Raw genomic sequence first — 23,049 nt, forward strand, 5'->3', positions numbered from 1 at the left:
CCAGGTGCTGACGTCGGCAGCCACCTTCCCGCATGGACCCAGCTATGGTCGCACCTTCAGAAGCCCCTGCTTATTTTATACCGTTTTTAAGAAGTCAACTTCTATTGACGAGTCTAGTGGGCTTCAGAGCGGGAAATGCCTGAAGAATGGTCTCTTTTAACTGCTTGGTATCTTTGGAAACTGGAAGTCATTAAAAGACGCTCAAAGATATGAGTAGTAAATGGTTTTTACATATGACTGTGTAGTCTTTTATCGTTGTTTGAAACCCTAAATATAAAATGATCACACTTTCTATAACAAAAGCCCCTTCATCCCTTTCATTATTCGGTTATTGAGCTTTGAGGCTCCTACAAATTGCTGCCATGTGCTATTTCTGACGGAAGGGAAGCAGAGGAACACAATTCCCTCACTTCACCTCATGTCACCGTCCTCCAGTCCAGCCGAGGGCGCTCTATCGCTTGTCCCCACCCGAAGCTTACAGTGGAAGCGCCCACTCTTCCTGAGTGGAAATAGGAGCTCTGGCAGCCGGGCACGTCCCTAGCTAGTGACACTTCTCTGCAGGTCACACATGCAGCTGTCACATGAGAGAACTGCCTGTCTGGTGTAGATGTGTGGTGAAGCAGGAGGCATGTAACAGCCACACATAGGAGGCAGCGTTCACTATGTTCAGGTGTCCCGGCTTGTATATGAGGCTGCCCTGTGCCCGGCATACTGTAAACATGGGAGTGATGGCTGTGCTCCTCTTCCTGGTCCTGGTGCCCCATCTCCGCACTCATGCCAGCTCTCCAGAGCTTAACCACAACGGGTATGAGCATCATGGGGTCACCCAGGGGCCACACGAGGCTCCTGCCAATACGACAAAACATGGCCACCGCAAGTTGTTCCCGGTGCTGGGCATGGATTATGGGTACATCAGAGATCCGTTTGAGATCGCCCTGTGGATCCTGTTGGCTTGTCTGATGAAGCTGGGTAAGTGCTGCCTGTCTGGGTGATGTGATCTGGGGTGTAACTTTGTAGCTGTATGTTTGTACATACAGACAGATCTGTAATGCTGGGTGTCATGGACGGGGATACCATTGTACTGTATGTAGATGTGTCCTTACATTCCCACAGTGGGGGGTCATATGGCCGGAGATGGGGGTCTATTTGTCACAAGTTACAGCAAAGTCCAAGGAATATGGATTCAGCATGTAAACAATATCCATTAACCTCGTATAAAAATCTATACATTTTGTGCATATATAATTTATTTATAGAAATATTAGTGTCCACCCATATCCTGTCCACCGCTATTAACTTGAGAACGGTGGCAGCTATAGGCATAGAAGTGGTGTCTAGGTATAGTAAAGTAGCCATGCATTATGCAATGAAACCACCTATAGCGCCACCTGGTGGAAAACAAGAGCTAGCATTTTTATCTCGAAAACTGAACGAGCTAGAGAGAAAAAAAAAGTGAATTACAAAGTTGTAGGGCATCATCAATTCAATACGAATCGACACCTTGCATACAGAAATGCTATGATAAGCACGTGTAAAACTCACAAGGCTGCGGACGTGAAGTGATACCTCATGGAGACCTTCTTACAAGTCATTGTGTATGGTGGCTGTGTGGAGTGGCCTCCACGCTCACCTGACCTGACCCCATTGGACTTCTTTCTGTGAGGTCACATCAAACAGTAGGTGTATGCGACCCCCTCCACCAACATTGCAGGACCTACGACGACGTATCACAGGTGCTTGTGCAAATGTATCACCTACCATATTGCACAACGTGCAGCAAGATACAGTATGCTGTCCAGAGTCCAGATGTGCACTGCAGCTGACAGTGGTCACTTTGACCATCAAAGTTAAATGAGCGCCATATGCGTGACCAACATTCAATGCTTTTGGGGGGGGGGGTCATGGGTTTCATATCATAGCATTTCTGTATGCAAGGTGTCTTCGTATTGAATTGATGATGCCCTACAATTTTTTAATTCACTCTTTTTCTTATCTCGATCCGTTTTCGAGATAAAAATGCTAACTCCGTTGTTTTCCACCAGGTGGTGCTATAGGTGGTTTCATTGCGTATATATATATATATATATATATATATAATATTGCCTTATTCTGTCTGTCTGTCTTGCTCCAAAATTGTGTCCTTACGGTGACACAAAGCGGATTGGCCGTGGCCCCGCACCGATTGGCCGCTCGCCCAGGCTCCGCCTCCACACGGATTGGCCGGCCGCTCGCCCAGGCTCCGCCCCCCACTCGGATTGGCCTCTCGCCCCGGCACCCTGCACGTATTGGCAACTTGGCCACGCCCCGCCCCCCTCACGCAATGCACGCTCGTTCTGGCCCCGCACGCATTCCCCGAAGCGACACGGAGCCACAACTCCCAGGTGAGTACTGTACCCCCGGGAGCCCACATCAGCGTACCCGCCAACACATACCCTCGCATTGCTGGGGTTGCCGCCGTATGCTGGTGTGGGCTCCCGTGCGAGCGGGGGGATGGGATACGCTGGTAACCATGGTAGCATAGTTACCAGCGCATCAAGGTCCTGCAGCGGCGGAACATACACACGCACACACATAACAACACACGCACACACATAACAACACACGCACACACACACACACACACACACAGAGATCAGATCACACTCACTCTCACACACACATCACATCGCATCCACACACTCACAACATCCTGGGATATCGCTTGCTTCTCGGCGGCGATACTGTGCAGTGAGCTTCCAGGACCTGCCGGAGGATCACATGGCCAGAAGCATGTGGTATCTCCGGATGTTGTGAGTGAGAGCGCGTATGTGCAATATCGTGTGTGTGAGTGTATGCGATCGGGTGTGTGTGAGTGTATGAGATCGGGTGTGTGTGTGTGTATGCGATCGGGTGTGTGTGTCGGCAGAGGAGCACGGCGTGCTGGAGGAGTCTTGGAGGAGAGAGGCTGATGCTGGGGAAGGCTGATGCTGGGGGAGGCTGATGCTGGGGGAGGCTGGGAGGAGAGAGGCTGAGGCTGGGAGGGGGAGGCTGATGCTGGGGGAGGCTGTTAGGAGGGAGGCTGGGAGGAGAGAGGCTGATCCTGGGGAAGGCTGGGAGGGGGAGGCTGATGCTGGGGAAGGCTGGGAGGGGGAGGCTGATGCTGGGGAAGGCTGAGAGGGGGAGGCTGATGCTGGGGGAGGCTGGGAGGAGAGAGGCTGATGCTGGAGGAGGCTGGGAGGAGAGAGGCTGATGCTGGGGGAGGCTGGGAGGAGAGAGGCTGATGCTGGGGGAGGCTGGGAGGAGAGAGGCTGATGCTGGGGAAGGCTGGGAGGCGGAGGCTGATGCTGGGGAAGGCTGGGAGGCGGAGGCTGATGCTGGGAGGGGGAGGCTGATGCTGGGGGAGGCTGGGAGGAGGGAGGCTGAGAGAAGAGAGGCTGATGCTGGGGGAGGCTGGGAGGGGGAGGCTGATGCTGGGGGAGGCTGGGAGGAGGGAGGCTGAGAGAAGAGAGGCTGAGGCTGGGGTAGGCAGGGAGGAGAGAGGCTGATGCTGGGAGGAGAGAGGCTGATGCTGGGAGGAGAGAGGCTGATGCTGGGAGGAGAGAGGCTGATGCTGGGAGGAGAGAGGCTGATGCTGGGAGGAGAGAGGCTGATGCTGGGAGGAGAGAGGCTGATGCTGGGAGGAGAGAGGCTGATGCTGGGAGGAGAGGCTGATGCTGGGAGGAGAGAGGCTGATGCTGGGAGGAGAGAGGCTGATGCTGGGAGGAGAGAGGCTGATGCTGGGAGGAGAGAGGCTGATGCTGGGAGGAGAGAGGCTGATGCTGGGAGGAGAGAGGCTGATGCTGGGGAAGGCTGGGAGGGGGAGGCTGATGCTGGGGAAGGCTGGGAGGGGGAGGCTGATGCTGGAGGAGGCTGGGAGGAGAGAGGCTGATGCTGGGGGAGGCTGGGAGGAGAGAGGCTGATGCTGGGGAAGGCTGGGAGGCGGAGGCTGATGCTGGGGAAGGCTGGGAGGCGGAGGCTGATGCTGGGAGGGGGAGGCTGATGCTGGGGGAGGCTGGGAGGAGGGAGGCTGAGAGAAGAGAGGCTGATGCTGGGGGAGGCTGGGAGGGGGAGGCTGATGCTGGGGGAGGCTGGGAGGAGGGAGGCTGAGATAAGAGAGGCTGAGGCTGGGGTAGGCAGGGAGGAGAGAGGCTGATGCTGGGAGGAGAGAGGCTGATGCTGGGAGGAGAGAGGCTGATGCTGGGAGGAGAGAGGCTGATGCTGGGAGGAGAGAGGCTGATGCTGGGAGGAGAGAGGCTGATGCTGGGAGGAGAGAGGCTGATGCTGGGAGGAGAGAGGCTGATGCTGGGAGGAGAGAGGCTGATGCTGGGAGGAGAGAGGCTGATGCTGGGAGGAGAGAGGCTGATGCTGGGAGGAGAGAGGCTGATGCTGGGAGGAGAGAGGCTGATGCTGGGAGGAGAGAGGCTGATGCTGGGAGGAGAGAGGCTGATGCTGGGAGGAGAGAGGCTGATACTGGGAGGAGAGAGGCTGATGCTGGGGGCAGAGAGGCTGATGCTGGGGGCAGAGAGGCTGATGCTGGGGGCAGAGAGGCTGATGCTGGGGGCAGAGAGGCTGATGCTGGTGCAGCATAGGGGGTGGAGCACGATGGGGGGGTGCGCAGCATGGGGGATGGAGCACGTTTGGGAGTGCGCAGCATGGGGGATGGAGCACGATGGGGAGTGCGCAGCATGGGGGATGGAGCACGATGGGGAGTGCGCAGCATGGGGGATGGAGTACAATGGGAGGTGCACACCTCCCCCCAACACACACACACACACGCGCACGCGCGCGCACTGCACAACACACCACACACACACACTGGGAACCACAAACACCGCCCTACACAGACACCCACACACACAGACAACGCTGCACACACACAACACCCAACACACAAACACCGCGGCATACATAAATATACGCACATACCGCACAACACACACATTGCACAAAACATACCTCCCCCCAAAACACACACACACACCCCACACCCACACAAACCGCGCAACACACACACACACAGAACGCTACAGACACACAGCGCTCCACAAACAACGCAACACACATACAACACCGCTCTCACCCCCCCGCCACACCCAGACAACACTCAGAACATGTACAGCCCCTACACAAACACTTAGTAACTACACACAACATCTATAATATATATATATATATATATATATATATATATAACAAAAATCATACATGAACTACACAATACGTAAATTCTAGAATACCCGATGCGTAGAATCGGGCCACCTTCTAGTGTGTGTGTGTGTATGTGTGTGTGTATATATATATATATATATATATATATATATATATATCTATCTCTAGCTATCTCATTCCAAAGCACAACAAGTCCCGCAGAAGTGTTACAGGGACTTGTTCTGAAGAAGGATGAGTATGATTGCCGCGCTGCCGTAGTCAGAGAATCATCCCGGAGTAGGTCAATAGTGATTTATTTCTACGCGTTTCAGAGAGAACCCTCTCCTTTCTCAGGAGATCACACAGATTGATAAGTAGTTATCTTGAGGAAGGAAACGCGTAGAAATATATCACTGTTGACCTACTGTGGGGTGATTCTCTGACTACGTAAGCGCGGCAATCCTACCCATCCTTCTCCTGGTGTTTGCTGTTACATTCGTGGGGCTGCTGCAGCCGTCATTTTGGTCTTTCCAGTTTTTTTGTGACTCGCACAACCTGCCAAGGTGAGCATTTCCAACATATTTTTTTTAATGCTCTTTCTTGGATAAAACACCAGATTGTGCTTATTTTCCTCCAGCTCACTGCATCAGGGACTTGTTCTGTAGGATATGTGCACAACATGAATTGAATTGCATACTCTTCTAAATAATAGAATAAATAGATAAATAATAGAATACAGATTTTTCTTTGTCTATTCATTTATGTTATGGATTCCCATGCATGGATTGTACTGGTGATTGAATATCTGTGTCACAGTTTACACTATAACTAAAGGGTCGTCGTGCACATTGATGATGCTGTGTCTGCCAGGAAAGCACCCTACTTTGGAGGTGGGAAAGCCTGCATTGATTTGTGTTTGTACACCCACCTTCACTTGCACTGTACTCTACTATGGGGTAGTTACGCGCTTCTGAGCATCTTATGGCTTCAAGGATTGGAAGGGCCTCTGTCTCCTGATTGGAATGGTTAGCTGCTGACCTTTGTAATCACACAGGGTGTAAATGACGCTATCTTCTTTTTCAAGCATGTTTAACTTGTGCAGTTCTATATGAGGTTGAGGTGTGTGTCTATTAAGCCTGCTTTACACGTTGCAATTTCGCATACGATTTGCAACGCCCCCATCGTATGTGTGGCACATTCAATTTGTTGAACGTGCTGCACAAACGATTAACCCCCGTCACACATACTTACCCGTTCATACGACCTCGATGTGGGCGGCAAACGTCCACTTCCTGGAGTGAGAAGGACGTTCGGCGTCACAGCGACGTCACGCGGTAGCCGGCCAATAGAAGCGGAGGGGCGGAGCTGAGCGGGACGTAAACATCCCGGCCACCTTTTTCCTTCCGCATTACTGGCCGGGAGCCGCAGGACGCAGGTAAGATCTGTTCATCGTTCCCGGGGTGTCACTGCGATGTGTGCTACCCCGGGTACGATGAACAATCTGACGTTCAATTCATGAGGAATGAACGACGTGCGTGCGATGAGCGTTTTACCGTTCAATCGCACGTAGCTGTCACACACTGCAATGTACCTTACGATGCCGGATGGGCGTCACTTACGACGTGACCCCGCCGACACATTGTAAGATACATTGCAGCGTGTAAAGTGGGCTTAAGTGGTTGAACACACTTTTATAATCGTTGCTCTATACAAGCTGTATATTACAGTGAACATAATGGTGACATTTGTATTTTTTCCTTTCCAGCAGCAGGAATTGCTAGAGATATATTAGGCTTTCGTCTTGCCCACTCACACTTGGGATTGTCAGTTAATTTTGCATATTATTTGAAAAACAAAACAGGATATATACCGTATTTTTCGCTTTATAAGACGCACCTGATTATAAGGCGCACCCCCAAATTTGTTGAAGGAAAAGAGATTTTTTTTTTTTTTAAATGTTAAATGGGTTCCATCTCATAATGCCAGTGTCCATCTAACAAATCATATAGGGTATATGTCCCTCATAGCCCCCATCATAAAATTAGCCCCCCTTAATCTGGATATGGCCCCCCTTATATTGAATATAGCCCCCTTGTGCTGGGACACGTCCCCCTGTGCTGCCCATGGCCCATATAGATGGCACACCTCCCCTGTGTTTTGATATGGCCCCCCATACTGCTGCCCATGGCCACTATAGATGGCACATCTCCCCTGTGTTTGATATGGCCCCCATACTGCTGCACATGGCCACTATAGATGGCACATCCCTGTGTTAGATATGGTCCCCATACTGCTGCCCATAATAAAATAAAAAACTGTTTCCTTACCTTCTCAGCGCTGTAATCCCTGTGTCTCCCTCCGTGGGGGTTGAACTCCGGTTTCCTCCACTTCCTGGTTCTTGCTGCCGGTCATGTGATTGGCACGGCAGAGTGATATCATCTCTGCATGCCTTATCACAGACAGCAGGAGACCGGGAGATCAGCGCTGGAGGTAAGTAAAGCTTTTTTTATCTTACTTATTTTGATATGGGCAGCAGTATGGGGGCCATATCTAACTCAGGGGGGATCATGTGCGATCAAAGGGAGCACAGGTACATATAATATGCTCCGCTGCCCCAGCCCATCAGCGCGATGCGGTTTTAGCACCACGCTGATGGACAGCGGCTGTGCATATTATATGAGCGGGAGCAGGAGATCTAACGCTGCCGCCCGCAGCTTTCACCCGCCCCCAGCACCGCTCCAGAGCGGACCTTGCAGTATGTATGTATGTATGTATATATGTATATGTACACCCCCCCGTATATTCGGTTTATAAGACGCAGCCCCTACTTCCCCCAAAATTTGGGGGAACAAAAGTGCATCTTATAAAGCGAAAAATACGGTGTGTGTGTGTGTGTGTATATATATATATATTATTTTTTTTTTTTTTAAGCTGGATTATAAATGTCTATTTATTTTTACTTTGATCCCCATGTCTATAAGGGGCATTCAAATAGATGGTGTATTATTAAATTCCTATTTGATGGGCTTATCCAAATCTTGAGATTATCAGGATCAAAATCTCGGAAGATGATAAATGGGGCTGTAGGGCAAATTGACACTTTACACTATACCCACTGAAATCAGGCATTTTCCCAAGTAAGACCATTTGTAGTTTTTAGCACCCTTCTCACTTCACACTACAGGTCTTTGCCATTGGCTGTGCATTAAACATTAATTTACAAACCACTATTTCCGGACTGAATGCTGGTCTTCCTATGAGGCAGTTGAGTACGGATACGGAGTCCTGCACCTGCTCTGGACAATGTGGTACACACTGAAAAAGTGAATTTTAGATGTGTGAAACCAGCCTAATGTGAAGACCTCATTACCATTATTTGTACTCCAGTGAGATCAATGGAACGGAGGAGAGCAGCACATACTGCATTATGAAAAACGCCAATGGTGAAAAAATGCATAAAAGGTGTGAAGAAAAGGAAAACAAAAAAAAGAACGTACTGCTCAGTGTCCTTAAAGGGAACCTGTCAGGTGCAATATGCTCCCAGAACCACGAGCAGTTCTGGGTGTATAGTGCTAATCCCTGCCTAAGGCCCTGTGTGCACTGGGTAGATGTGTTTCTTCAGCAAAATATGCACCCTCTGGCAGAATTCCACACCTGCGGCAAAAAACACATAAAATCCGCATGTGGTTTTGCTGCGGTTTTGCCGCGGTTTTGTCCCTGCGGTTTTTAACCATTATCATTGGCAAAACATGGGAAAACTGCAGGTACCTGTGGAAAAGAAGTGAGATGCTGCTTCTTTTTGCTGCAGAAATTCTGCAGCAAAACCTGTAGGGAGAAAAATGCAATGTGTGCACAGCATTTTGGATTTCTCATAGACTTTGCTGGGGAAGGACTGCATGAAGCTTATGAACAAAAACCGCACCAATTCTGCAGCAGAAACCACGGTAAAAAACGCAGTGTGTGCAGAGGGCCTCACAGTCAATGTATACACTAGCATAGATAAAGAGATCTTTATAAACAGTATTTCTAAAGATCTTTTATCTTATGCTAATGAGTGCAGGGACTAGTCGTAGGGCGTTCTATTCCCCGACTATTCTGCCCGATTAGCATGTTAGCACCCGCACAGGGGTGTACTACCATGCCATTCAGTTCAGCATCACCAGCAGTGACACGCGTACCTGTGTTCGCTGTGACTGTGCTTCTGAACGGTGGGCACTTTTTCTACAGATCTTTTTATCTATGCTACTAAATACAAGGACAGTTAGGCAGGGACTAGCAATATGCACCCAGAAGAACTGCTTGCGATTCTGGGGGTGCATATTGCACCTGACAAGTTTTCTTTAATAATTCCCTTTTGACTTAAAATAGGATCTTGGAGATGGAAATACCTATCACAATATGTAGTAGGTGTACTAATCATAATCTTAGGGAATACCTCTAATTAGAAATGTAGTATAGTTCTCCTGATTCGCTATGTCGTTGTTCCGCATGTGTTGGGCATTGCAGCTTAGGTATCTATGGTTACAACCACTCGTATAGTAACAGTTGCAAGTGTTCATAACCATTGGCACCTAAGATACTGTAATGCCATGCACATATGGTATGTATGATAACTAATCAGAAGAACTATATTACATTTCTAATTGGAGATATTTTCTATTATTATTATTATTATTATTATTATTATTATTATAGGGTAATTCCGTGTCAAGTGGACCAGTGGTCCCCACTCGACGTTCTCCGATTTTGCTGAAAATTTATAAGGATGTACATGTATGTTTGAAAAGAGGTTCTGTAAATTTTTAGGGCCAGATCTCAAATATATTGGGCACTGTTGACCTTTCACTGGAGGCCCCCCCCAAGCCTGCGGCTTCAGCTAAGAGGGTTTTGCAAACTTTGGCACATAGCCATTAGGGTATGTGCGCACGTTGCGTACTAGCCCAGCACCGTAAAAGGTGCGCTTCAGAGCAACTGAAAAGCTCCGTTCTGAAGCGCATGGTGCCGGCGAGAACGTGCGCTCTGCCTGCAGCTCCTGCCATAGACAGAGCAGGAGCTGCCGGCAAAGCGCACGGAAGAAGTGACATGTCACTTCTTTTTGCGCAGCGCTTCGGCAGTAGCCGAAGCGCTGCGCTCTAAAACGCCACGTGTGCACGGCCCCTGCACAGACTGTGCAGGGGATGCAGGACGCATGCAGTTACGCTGCGCTACAAAGCGCAGCGTAACTGCATGAATTTACGCAACGTGCGCACATAGCCTAAGAGTTCTATACTGGCTATGATGCTGAAATTTGGCATACTAGCTCAACTTTTGCTGCTAAACGCGATAAAATTATTACCGGCTATGACAAAACAATATTTCGGCCGCAATTTTGTGTCAAAGTAGCTTGCAAAACGCCTCGCATAAAATTTATGACAAACTTTGCCCATATATAACTCAAGACCAAAAACCAATAGGAACTGGTGCTTTACCCTGTACAACAAACATCTTCATGACTTTGCATTGCTGCAATATCACGGTCAAAGCATATGTATTTGTGGAAATATTCACACCCACATATGATGACAAACTTAAAAAAACGAATTTTACCTATTTTTAGGTCAAATTTCCCAAAAAGGGTACCCCTAAAATATATTAATTCTGTTATCATTTGAAAGAGCACATTTTTCTCTACAAGGATCATTGGGGTTTTTTTTGGAGTCTCTCCATTTAAGAAAATAAAAATGCCACTGAACATGGTGTTATTTATTAATACGCAATGAATGGTAACTGCACTATTCAAACCCTTGCGTTTGTCCATGGTGGTTATACCACAACCAATTCCCTAAGAATTGGTATTATAATCCTATTAAGAATTGTAATAATGCTGTCTTTCGAGAATTGGCAGCCCCATCGCCTAGAGCCATGACCGATAGCCGTGCAAGGCCAGCCGCGGGCGGTCTCTTTATCGCAGGTTCCAAAGCCTGAGGGTGGGTGTCTTTGCCTAGGATCCCAAGCCTAATATTGGGTATCTTTTGTTGGTTCCCAAGCCATAATGTTCAGTCTAAGTAAGTGGTCTGGAATTGTTGCTGAATTTGCAATGAAAGATGAAGGGTCATTTGACACCCTTGAAATGTGAATCTTTTTGTCATCAATTGGCACAAACTGGTGATTTTCTCTTGTTCCAGCAATTGTATGTCCATCTTTGAACCTTTCCTCTTGAACTACCCGTATTTCGTCAATTTTTTCTTTTGGAACAAAAAAAAACTTGATTCCATGCAGTTGCTCGTTGCAAAAGTTGATTAAATCCACCGGGGTCAGTATTTGGTTTTCAGTTGGGCGTTGAAGACTGGCACGAGCTGCCAACCTCTTTGCTGTCCCTCCAATCCCATCACAGGGCGACTTTCCATGACTGGTACCAAAAAAATTCCATTCAGCGCTGATATTGAAATCAGCATTGTGGTGGCACAAGTTGAGAAAATTTTTGAAATTTTTGTACTGGGCTGCAGATCCATCACTGAAGTAGTGGATATGATGAATCCCATTGATGAGAGTCTTGAGATACTCCACAATTACTGTTAAGAAAGTGTGGACTGCAACAAGGGTGTCAAATGACCCTTCATCTTTCATTGCAAATTCAGCAACAATTCCAGACCACTTACTTAGACTGAACATTATGGCTTGGGAACCAACAAAAGATACCCAATATTAGGCTTGGGATCCTAGGCAAAGACACCCACCCTCAGGCTTTGGAACCTGCGATAAAGAGACCACCCGCGACTTGCCTTGCACGGCTATCGGTCATGGCTCTAGGCGATGGGGCTGCCAATTCTCGAAAGACAGCATTATCACAATTTTTAATAGGATTATAATACCAATTCTTAGGGAATTGGTTGTGGTATAACCACCATGGACCAACGCAAGGGTTTGAATAGTGCAGTTAGCATTCATTGCGTATTAATAAATAACACCATGTTCAGTGGCATTTTTCTTTTCTTAAATGGAGAGACTCCAAAAAAAACCCAATGATCCTTGTAGAGAAAAATGTGCTCTTTCAAATGATAACAGAATTAATATATTTTAGGGGTACCCTTTTTGGGAAATTTGACCTAAAAATAGGTAAAATTCGTTTTTTTTTAAGTTTCTCATCATATGTGGGTGTGAATATTTCCACAAATACATTTGCTTTGACCGTGATATTGCAGCAATGCAAAGTCATGTAGATGTTTGTTGTACAGGGTAAAGCACCAGTTCCTATTGGTTTTTGGTCTTGAGTTATATATGGGCAAAGTTTGTGGTAAATTTTATGCGAGGCGTTTTGCAAGCTACTTTGACACAAAATTGCGGCCGAAATATTGTTTTGTCATAGCCGGTAATAATTTTATCGCGTTTAGCAGCAAAAGTTGAGCTAGTATGCCAAATTTCAGCATCATAGCCAGTATAGAACTCTAATGGCTATGTGTCAAAGTTTGCAAAATCCTTTTAGCTGAAGCCGCAGGCTTGGGGGGGGCCTCCAGTGAAAGGTCAACAGTGCCCAATATATTTGAGATCTGGCCCTAAAAATTTACAGAACCTCTTTTCAAACATACACGTACATCCTTATAAATTTTCAGCAAAATCGGAGAACGTCGAGTGGGGACGATTTTTAAAACTGGTCCACTTGACACGGAATGACCCTATACCTACTACATATTAAGGTAGGATCTTGAAAAAAGAACTAGAGAAATGGATAGTAAATGGGCCCATAGCCCCTATACTGGCCAATGCCCAATAACAATGTTTACACAAATGTGTAGCAAAAGATTGCCGAATATGGGTCAGAAAATCGTATATAAAATGTATTAACTTTATTTAGCTATCACAAGACAGTAAGTAGCAAGGGTCAAAGACTGTGTATGTGAAAAAACTGTGTCTGGTAAAAAGTAGGATGGTCAAAGAAGAAATGTATATACCGTACGTACGTACGTACAAATGCAAAAGGTGTTAAGAGCTAGTTGCCACAAGGTGGCTGAATAATATCAGGTTATAGCAGAACCCATGTATAAGGACGGACACCCTAGGAAGTCATTATTCACAACTAAAGACCAAATAAACATGATCCATAAGGTGCTGTGTCCCTGCATACATCTGTGCACCCTAATGCACATTTAACAGATGCTTTTTCTGGGGAGGAGATTGTGGTCATGTGTGGAGGGTTTTTATAGTGAGAATACCCGCAGGTTATTTCACTTCCATAAATTATCACGTCCGAGGGCGTATGCGAGGTGGGTACCCAGTGGCGAGTGAGACCCATTCAGGAATCCCAGAAACAGTGCAGGTCAGAAGATTTAGTTCCTGTGATGTCAGAGACCACTGCTGCCCCGTGTGGATGCCTTCAGGAACACCTGTATGTTAGGGGATCCATTGCACATATGCATCACGCGGTGGCCAATTTAGATAAGGGAGAGCACTGGTGTAAAAACAGAAGGAAAGAAAGAACTATGGAGAAACAAACGTGAAGACAAGTATATTTGTGAAAGCTGAAGTGTGAATGTTAATGATCTAGGCACATAGAATACAGGGCTGTGGAGTTGGAGTCGGAGCTCATTTTGGTGGAGTCTGAGTCGGTATAAAATGCACCGACTCCGACTCCTAAAATATATAATAAATTGGGACAGTACTGCAATGCAGAATGTGCTGAATATTTTTTCATAGGAATTTGGGAAAGTTATGAAATGTCCTATAAATGGCTGTTCTATTCCTGATCCAAGGCTGCATTCACACACAGCGTTTTTGCTGCGTTTTTTGAGGATACGTTTGTCAGCTTCAAAAGCAGATCAGCTTTTTAAGAAACCGCATCACCTGAAAGGTTTCTGAGTTCATAAATAATGCTTTCAATAGCAAAAACAGATTAGAAAATCTCCACAAATTGACATGCTCATTCTTTGTGAGGATTTGTTTTTGAGCACAAAAATGGATCTTCACAAATCGCTGTGTCTGAATGTCCTATCTTTTCACCCATTGCCTTTGCTGGATGCCTGCACTGCATTTCACTGAATAATTTCGCCATCAATGTTCGATATGTTTGTGACAAGAAAGAAATTGTTAGCAAGACACTGGCAGTAAAAGATAGTAAAGCTCATCACACCAGCCAGTTTCTCCAGGCCTTAGTGGTAAAAGTTCTGCAAGATTAGGAACGCAAAAAAGAACAGGTTCTTGCTATTGTAACGAACAATGCTTCAAACATAAGTACAATTAAACTGATGAATGAGAGTAATGAACAACAGCTAGAAGAACATTTAGGATTCAGCATGTGTGAGATGGAGCCACAGCGCTGTTCATGTAACTGAGGAACAAACAGATATTACAACAGAAGAACTGCAAAATGATACTTTAGGATCAGATGATCTTGTTGAAGCTGCTTCAAAAGCCTTTGATATTCATCACATGCGCCGTGTTGTGCACACTGTACTGGAGTGTGCCGGTTTTGGGGATGCGGCACACTCCAGTACAGTGTATACAGTACAGTGGCAGCGCGACAATCGCCGGTCACATGCTGTCATGTGACCCGGAAGTTACGCCGCTGCCACTGTACTGTATCGTACTGTACTGGCGTGCGCCGCATCCGCCAAACCGGCAAAATGCCGGATGTGTGAAACTGGGCGGACATGCTAGAAATCTGATTGAAAAAGTGAGGAAATTGGTTATTGCCGCCGGAACCCCTAAAATTGATTCCATGTTGAAGAGATGTGCTGGGAAAGGGGCAATTGTTGATCAAGCCACTCGGTAAGGCAGCACTTATTTAATGACTGAGCGATTGCTTGAACTAAAATAATTTCTTATGGATATGGTGAACCCTCAAGTAACCTTAAATGAAGGTCAATGGACACAGGTGGCTGAATTGAAGGAATTGCTTAATCACCCATTTACCGTGACTAAAAAAATTACAAGCTGAGTATTTAACTCCTGGCATTTTCAAAAGGGAGTGAAAGAACTTGCTATTTTGCCTGTCCCAAAGAGGAGGTTTAATCCCAGATGGCATTTCTGCTTCAATGAAATGGAGAGAGACACAGCTATTGGAAAATAAAATTCTTCTGGCAGCGGTTTGTGTGGACCCAAGTTATCGTATACTGCTTAATGATCAACAGCTTACTAAAGGAAAAGAAGCTTTGAGTGAGGTAGCAGTTAGGATGAGCGGCTACAGGACTGCCAGGCGCAAGAGGACTTGGGTCTGACAGTGCTACTGCTGCCATATATTCATCATCAGATGAGGAGTTTAACTTTGACAAGTTTTAGGATGACATGGAGCAGGCAATGCGTTGCTGCAAGGAAAAAGATTTCACTCCGTCTCCTATAGCCGGCGTTACATTCTATGATTTATCTGCCAATATGTCGTCGGGGTCACGGTTTCCGTGACGCACATCCGGCATTGTTTGAGACATCGTTGCGTGTGACACCTACGAGCGACTCTGAACGATCGCAAATAGGTTAAAAATCGTAGAACGTTGACACGTTCATTTTCAAAATATTGTTCATAGTTTGGATCGCAGCAGACATATTGGTACGTGTGACACCCTGCCAACGACAAACAACATTCAAATGACCATCTTGGTCAAACAGTATATCGCTGATCGCTGTTGCGTCGTTGGTGAGATGTGTACGTGTGACCGCAAATAAACGACCGATGTGCGATCTCGGCAAATCGTATCCACGATCTGGGCGTGTCACATCGTTTCCGAGATTGGCAGATAAATCGTAGCGTGTAACGAGGCCTTATAGCAAGCAGATTGACCAGATTTCAGTAAAAAATTTCACTTGCTCTCAAAGAAATAGAAAAATTCAACCATTCATCAAAACTGACTGTGCATGAGGCAATTCCTTTATACCCGGAAATTGTTAGAGATGTTGCCCATGTAGTTACGGCTTTGCCTCCAACCCAAGTTATTGTAGAGAGGTTGTTCTCTAGACTTAAAATTATTAGGTCAGATTTGAGGTCATCTGCGAAGGAGCATCTGATGGAAGCAATTCTATTTCTTAGAACAAATTCATAGACTGCACAAATGTTATTTCTCTAGTCCCTTCCACGACAGCATAGGAGGTTGTCTCTCCACGCCCTAATTGGGACAGGAAGCACAAGAGAGGTTAAAAGGACCCTCCCACCTCCCATAGCCAGTGTCTTTCCTGTCCCCATGGGGCATGGAGAGGTTTTTGTTTTTCTCCTATACTGTGGTGGCCGGCGAACTGCAGTATGCATTTTTTTTTTCCCCTACCTTAGCCGGGCAGTGTCGGTCGGGCCTTCGCCGCTCCTCCCATGCTGTTCCCTCACCTTGTGGGGGACCGCCGCACCAGCCTTCCGGAGCTCCTCTGGGGCGATGTGGGCTGTGTTGCTCCCCGGCCGGCGTCCTCCCTGAGCCGCCGGCCGCCTCCCTTATGCACGCTGCCGATGCGACCCGGAGGTGCTACCGCGGGCGGGACTTCCGGTTCTCGCGCTTCCCGTGTGGGCACTTCCGGTCGCGGAGGCAGCGTGAGAGACACGCCGTCGCTTCCACTGCCTGTCATGGACCAGATGCGGGAGGCGGGGAACGTCACCAGTCGCTGGGGGGGGGGGGCAGGCCTTTTCCACAGTAAAGCTGCCCTGAAGGCATCAGACCCACTGTAAGGATTCTCCTGTGTGCACTGCCATGTCTTCCTCTGCTTCTGCAGAGCCCAGCGTTCCCCCTGCCACAGTAAGTGGCTGGGGGCGGTCCCTTATGCCTGTTTCAGGCTGCTATTGTTGGCTCCTTCTGGTCTCTGGTTTCCAGGAGGATGAGCCTGCTGGAATATGTGTCAAGTCTGACAAGTGTGATGGAAAGACTGACAGAAACTTTGCCAGCAGTGTACGTATGTCCCTTCCATGGTCTAGTGGTAAGCTGATGACCTTGGGTGTGTGAGAGTTTGAATCCCAGTGGACGCTCCTGGATAGTTGCTGTGTCATGGTCCCATGGGCTAGCTGCCTGGTCTCTGATGACGCCTCTCTGTTTCCATTGGATGGAGAGGGCATGCATCGTGTGTATAGATTGTTAGGGCTGAACAACTGTCCCTTGTCGCGAGCTGCGGTCCATGATGATACCGGAGATTCAGGCCTCACTAGCCTCCCTCCCTGCTGCTGACCCTTCTGCCACAAAAAAGATCCGCCTCGGATGGTCCCGATAACGGTTTTCCTCCAGGAGGCCTGACCAGTCTTTTCTTTTTCCCTCAGACGATTGGGGGATCTTAATGGAGCAGTTAAGAGCACTATGGGGTTGGTGGATGAGTAGGTCCACCCCTCCGTTGAGGGTGAAGTGTCCATGCTAATGTTCTGGGTCCTCTCTCAGGAATGGGATTTCCCTGAGAAGCAATTCCGGAGTGTCCCCTGACACAGATTCCCCTGGAGAGTTCTGGGTTGCATTGGGAGATTCCCAAGGTGGATGTGCAGGTGGCCAAGGTTGCTAGGCAAACAGCGCTCCCCTTTGCGGCCGATTCCCAGCTTAGGGATCTGATGGATAGGAAGGTCGAGAGCCTCATGAAGAAGTCCTGGGAGGCTTCGTCTTCTCCCATTCGGGCCCATATTGCCTCCGCTTATGTCTCCCTGTCCCTCCTCCTCCTCCTCCGGAGGCTCGACCAGTTGAGGCTCATATTCCTGGGGTACTCCTAGGGATGGGTTCCTGGAATTCCTTCCCTTCCTTAGGAAGGCTACTAGTTTGGCGGATACCTCTGTGAAGTCGGTCCGCCTAGCTGCCAGGACCTCAGTCTTGTCTAACTCGGACAGACGACCTCTAGGCTTCAGGCTTGGAGTGGGGACTCTACTTCCACACTGAGGCTTGCTCCCTTCCGTTTAAGGGGGACTTAGTGTTGGGCCTGCCCTGAATGACATTCTGGACAAGGCGACTGATTGTCAGGCCTGCCGGATCCGACACCCTCCAGGCAACGGTCCTTTCGTCCCTCGATGCCTAGGGCCTCCCAGCCCAAGGGGAAAGGGGAGTCTGGGCGTTGGAGCTACCCTTAGGGTAGGGGAAGTAATATTCTCATCCCTTCCCATCCACAACGTCCTCTGCATGACAAACAGTGAGTCAGCTCGGGTGGTGGGACGGCTCTCTGCCTTCTTCCCCAGTGGCGGACCTTCACCACCTGCCCATGGGTCCTACAAGCTCGTCTCAGAGGGTCTATTGGTAGGGTTCCTTCCCCCCCCCCCCCCGCCCCCTACACCAGGCCTCCGAGTCACAGCCCTGTTGTCACAGGCTTCTCAGGATCTCCTCTGCTCGATGATTCGGGAGTTAATACATTCGGGAGTCGTTTCCTCAGTCCCGAGTCAGGAAGTAGGGGTAGGTCACTAATCCGTCTCTTCCTTGTCAAACCACCATCTGGAGACGTCCGGATTATCGTCAATCTGCAGCGTCTCCAACCAGCGGGTCAGATACCGACGTTTCGAGAATGGAGTCTGTAAAATCTGTTGTTCCACTACTCGATCTGCACCACCAGATGGCCTCGATAGACCTGAGGGACGCCTAGTTCCATGTGCCCTTCCATCCTTGTCACAGGCATTACCTCAAATTTGCGGTTCTGCACGGAGGGAACATGCTTCATTTCCAATTACACGTACTTCCCTTCGGGTTCTCCTCGGCTCCAAGAATCTTTTCAAAGATCATGGCTGAGGTGGTCGCCTTCCTACGATTGCAAGGTTGGACTCCGACAGACAAGCATCCTTCCCCCAGAGGAGTTGACGCTACTGGCCAAAATCTCGACGCTTCACAGTCAAGCGCGCCCGGACCTTCGAGGCGCTATGTCGGCCCTGGGTTCTATGACGTCCTGCATTCCCTCAGTCTTGTGGGCTCCGGCCCACTCTCGTTGTCTACAGGTTCGTATCCTGGTTCATTGGGTCAGACTCCCTTCCTCCCTGAACACCCGGTTTCGCCTCTCGGCAACCGTCTCCTCGTCCCTTCTCTGGTGGCTGTGTCCCAACAACTTGATGGTAGGGGTTGCCTGCACCCGGTCACCCCTGGTTACACTGACCTCCGATGCCAGCCAGAGGGGCTGGGGAGCTATGGTGGCAAACTCTCAGTTTCAGGGGGTCTGGAGCCCTTATGTCAGCACCCAGTCCTCGAACTACCGTGAACTCAGGGCGGTCAGAGAAGCCCTCTTCGCTGCTCAGGATCTCTTCCGGGACACTCACGTCCTAGTCTACTCGGACAATGTCACCAGAGTGGCACATCTCCGCCATCAGGGCAGTGCAAGCTCAGGCGCCCTGCAGTCCGTGTCCTCCCGGATCTTCCACTGGGCGGAACAGTCCCTGCTATCCCTTTCTGCAGTCCATCTAAAGGGATCCCTAAACCTTCCAGCAGACTTCCTGAGTCATCAGGATGTTCACCCGGGGGAGTGGAGTCTGGACCAAGCGGTGTTCTGCTCTCTGGTGGCAAGGTGGGGTACTCCAGAGGTAGACCTCTTTGCTTCGGCAGGAAATCGCAAGGTCGCAACATTTTTTCTCCCTGAACCCTCGGGACAACGCGTTGGGGGTGAACGCCTTCTGCCACAATTGGTCCTTTTGCCTTGCCTACGCGTTCCCGCCTATTCCTCTTATCGCACGAACCCTGAGGAAGATCAGGAACGGCGGAGCCACGACTATCCTGGTAGCTCCTCTGTGGCCGCGGCGGAGTTGGTACAGCCTGATCCTGACTCTCAGAATCGACGGCCGGTCCTCCTGGGTTCAGACCCCAGTTTACTGTCTCAGGATCCGATATTCCATCCGGACCCCCAGAAACTCAAGTTGGCTGCCTGGCTTCTGCGGCCAGGGCACTGAAGGCCTAGGGACTTTCTGACAAGATCGTGGCTACTCTACAGAAGAACCGTAAACCAGTGACTAATAGTATTTACAATGAAATCTGGATGAGATTTTCCTCCTGGTGTGGTTCTCGGCCTCCTGACCCGCTTCGGCCTACCATTGCGCAGATTCTTGACTTCCTCCAGAGTGGATTGGACTTAGGCCTTCGGCCCAGCACCCTGAAGGTGCAGATCTCGGCACTCAGTGCAGTCTTTGACACGGCTCTGGCAGATCGTCGCTGGATCCGCCGTTTCATGGTGTCCGCTAGTAGGCTCTGTCCGCGGCAGAGGATCCTGACACCTTGCTGGGATCTCATTGTGGTCCTTACCGGACTATCTCAGTCGCTTTTTGAGCCGCTGTCCTCCTGTAACACCCGTTCTCTTTCTCACAAGACTGCCTTTCTCGTGGCTATTACGTCTGCTCGGAGAGTCGGGGAACTTCAAGCATTGTCTATTCGGGAGCCTTACCTGACCGTCAGAGATGACAGCATTGTCTTTCAGCTGGACCCTTCCTTCCTTCCCAAAGTGGTTTCGGATTTTCGCCGTTCTCAGTACGTCGTCCTGCCTTCCTTCTGTCAGCATCCTAGGACTCCGGGGGAGGAAGTGTTCCATTCTTTGGACGTTCGTCGGACAGTGTTGCACTACCTGGATGTTACTGCACCTTGGTGTCTTGCTCATAACCTGTTTATCCAGCCCTTTGGTCGAAATACGGGCAGGAAGGTGGCTAAGAGTTCCGTCGCCAACTGGATTGTGCGAGCCATTAGAGAGGCCTACCTCGCTAAGCATCTGTCTCCGCCTACCGGATTTACGGCGCACTCCACCAGGGCTACCTCTGTCTCCTGGGCTGAACGGGCAAGGGCTTCTCCTGAGCAGATCTGCAAGGCGGCTACATGGTCTTCCCTCCATACTTTCACGAAGCATTATCGTTTGGATCTGGATTCCAACAGGGATTTGGCTTTTGGCAGGAAGGTCCTGCAGGCTGTGGTCCCCCCCTAGGTATCAATTCGTTGGTATTCCTCCTATGCTGTCGTGGAAGGGACTAGAGAAATAAGAATTATTCTTACCGTTAATTCGGTTTCTAGGACCTTCCACGACAGCACGTAATTCCCTCCCTTATCCTCAATGTTCCTGGATGTGTTGCACTTCTCATATGCTATGGGTTCTTTGTAAGACACTGGCTATGGGAGGTAGGAAGGTCCTTTTAACCTCTCTTGTGCTTCCTGTCCCAATTAGGGCGTAGAGAGACAACCTCCTATGCTGTCGTGGAAGGTCCTAGAAACCGAATTAACGGTAAGAATAATTCTTATTTCGTATGTAAGTGGCAAAAAACAGTTTTCAACAAAAACATACGAAATAACAACATTTAGTATATTGCTTATATTTAAGTGAAAAATGTATTGTAGTACAATGTGAATATTAGACATTTAATCATTTCTATGATACAACAATCAAGATATTTAGATAGAACATAAAATATATTTATTCAAATACAACTTTAGAACAAACTGTAATAAATTGTAAATATGTAATACAATATGTAATATATATATATATATATATGTGTAATCTACTGTATATTACATAGTGTATTACATATTTACAATTTATTACAGTTTTTTGTGTTCTAAAGTAGTATTCCAATAAATATATTTTATCTAACTATCTTGATTATTGTATCATAAAAATGATTAAATGTCTGATGTTCACATTGTACTACAATAATTTTTTCACTTATCTATAAGTAATATATGTGGGAGTCTGAGTCGGTGCAAGGGAAATTGAGGAGTCGGAGTCGAAGGTTTGGCTTACCGACTCCACAGCCCTGATAGAATATGCATAATTGAGCATGCAAAATGTGTGAGCATGCAAAATGTGTGTGTAAGGCTAGGTTCACATTTCCGTTGTTTTTGATCAGTCACAATCCGCCACTCTGATAAACAACGCAATCCGTTTGGCGTATTCCGTTGTTTCCCATAGACTTGTATGAGCGGAGGATTGTGACTGATGCCCTTGCGTTGCATCCGCCGCCCAACTGATCAGTCGTGGAACGACTGACCGTCGGGCGGCAGGAACGCAGCATGTAACGTTTTTTGAGCAGCGGAATCCTTTTGATTTCGCTGCGCATTCTCTCTCTCGGTGGCCGAACGATCATTTGATCACCCGGCAGCCGGCTTCTGTTAGCGATCAGCTGGTCTCCTGGTGGCTGGCTAATGAAAGCGATCGGCCGCCGGGAGATCATCTGTTCGCTCTCATTAGCCGGACGCCGGGAGATCATCTGATCGCTCTAAAAAGCCGGCGGCTGGTGATCAGCTAATCGTTCTCTCTTTCACGGTTTACAACGGAATCCGCTTTATGATGACCATGAATTCCAATTCTTGTCACCGGTTGTACAACACGTCAGTCACAAGCGTCAATCAACGCATGTGACTGATGCAAAACAACGGAAATGTGGACCTAGCCTTAAGGCCGCTTTACACGCTGCGATATCGCTAGCGTGGGTACCCGCCCCCATCTGTTGTGCGACACGGGCAAATCGCTGCCCGTGCCGCACAACATCGCCCAGACCCGTCACACGTACTTGCCTGCCCGGCGACGTCGCTGTGACCGGTGAACCGCCTCCTTTGTAAGGGGGCGGTTCGTTCAGCGTCACAGTGACGTCACAGCTGGGTCACTGAACCGCCGCCCAATAGAAGCGGAGGGGCGGAGACGAGCGGGACATAACATCCCACCCACCTCCTTCCTTCCGCATAGCAGCCGGGAGGCAGGTAAGGAGAGGTTCCTCGTTCCTGCGGTGTCACACGGAGCGATGTGTGCTGCCGCAGGTACAAGGAACAACTTCGTTACTACTGCAGTAACGATATTTGAGAATGGACCCCCATGTCACCGATGAGCATTTTTGCGACAATGCAAAATCGCTCATAGGTGTCGCACGCAACGGCATCGCTAATGCGGCCGGATGTGCGTCACCAATTCCGTGACCCCAACGACTTCGCATTAGCGATGTCGTAGCGTGTAAAGCCCCCTTTAGGCTATGTTTACATACTGCATCTTAACCACAAAGCTGCAGCGTTTTTGGCCCCAAAAACATATGTGCAG

The 23,049-nt window shown here is 48.6% G+C and overlaps 1 protein-coding gene across 2 annotated transcripts in view; it reads left to right on the forward strand.

The window, feature by feature from the left end:
* The first annotated feature begins 474 nt into the window (after positions 1-474).
* SLC9A1 (solute carrier family 9 member A1) overlaps positions 475-23,049 on the forward strand; it is a 246,355-nt gene continuing 223,780 nt past the window's right edge. For both annotated transcript variants that reach the window (XM_075335896.1, XM_075335897.1), the window contains exon 1: positions 475-969. In XM_075335896.1, the coding sequence (XP_075192011.1) occupies positions 663-969 (307 nt within the window). In that variant the 5' untranslated portion in view covers positions 475-662. The remainder of the gene's footprint in view (positions 970-23,049) is intronic.

The sequence above is a fragment of the Anomaloglossus baeobatrachus genome, chromosome 2, assembly GCF_048569485.1.
Source record: "Anomaloglossus baeobatrachus isolate aAnoBae1 chromosome 2, aAnoBae1.hap1, whole genome shotgun sequence".
Classification (NCBI taxonomy): domain Eukaryota; kingdom Metazoa; phylum Chordata; class Amphibia; order Anura; family Aromobatidae; genus Anomaloglossus; species Anomaloglossus baeobatrachus.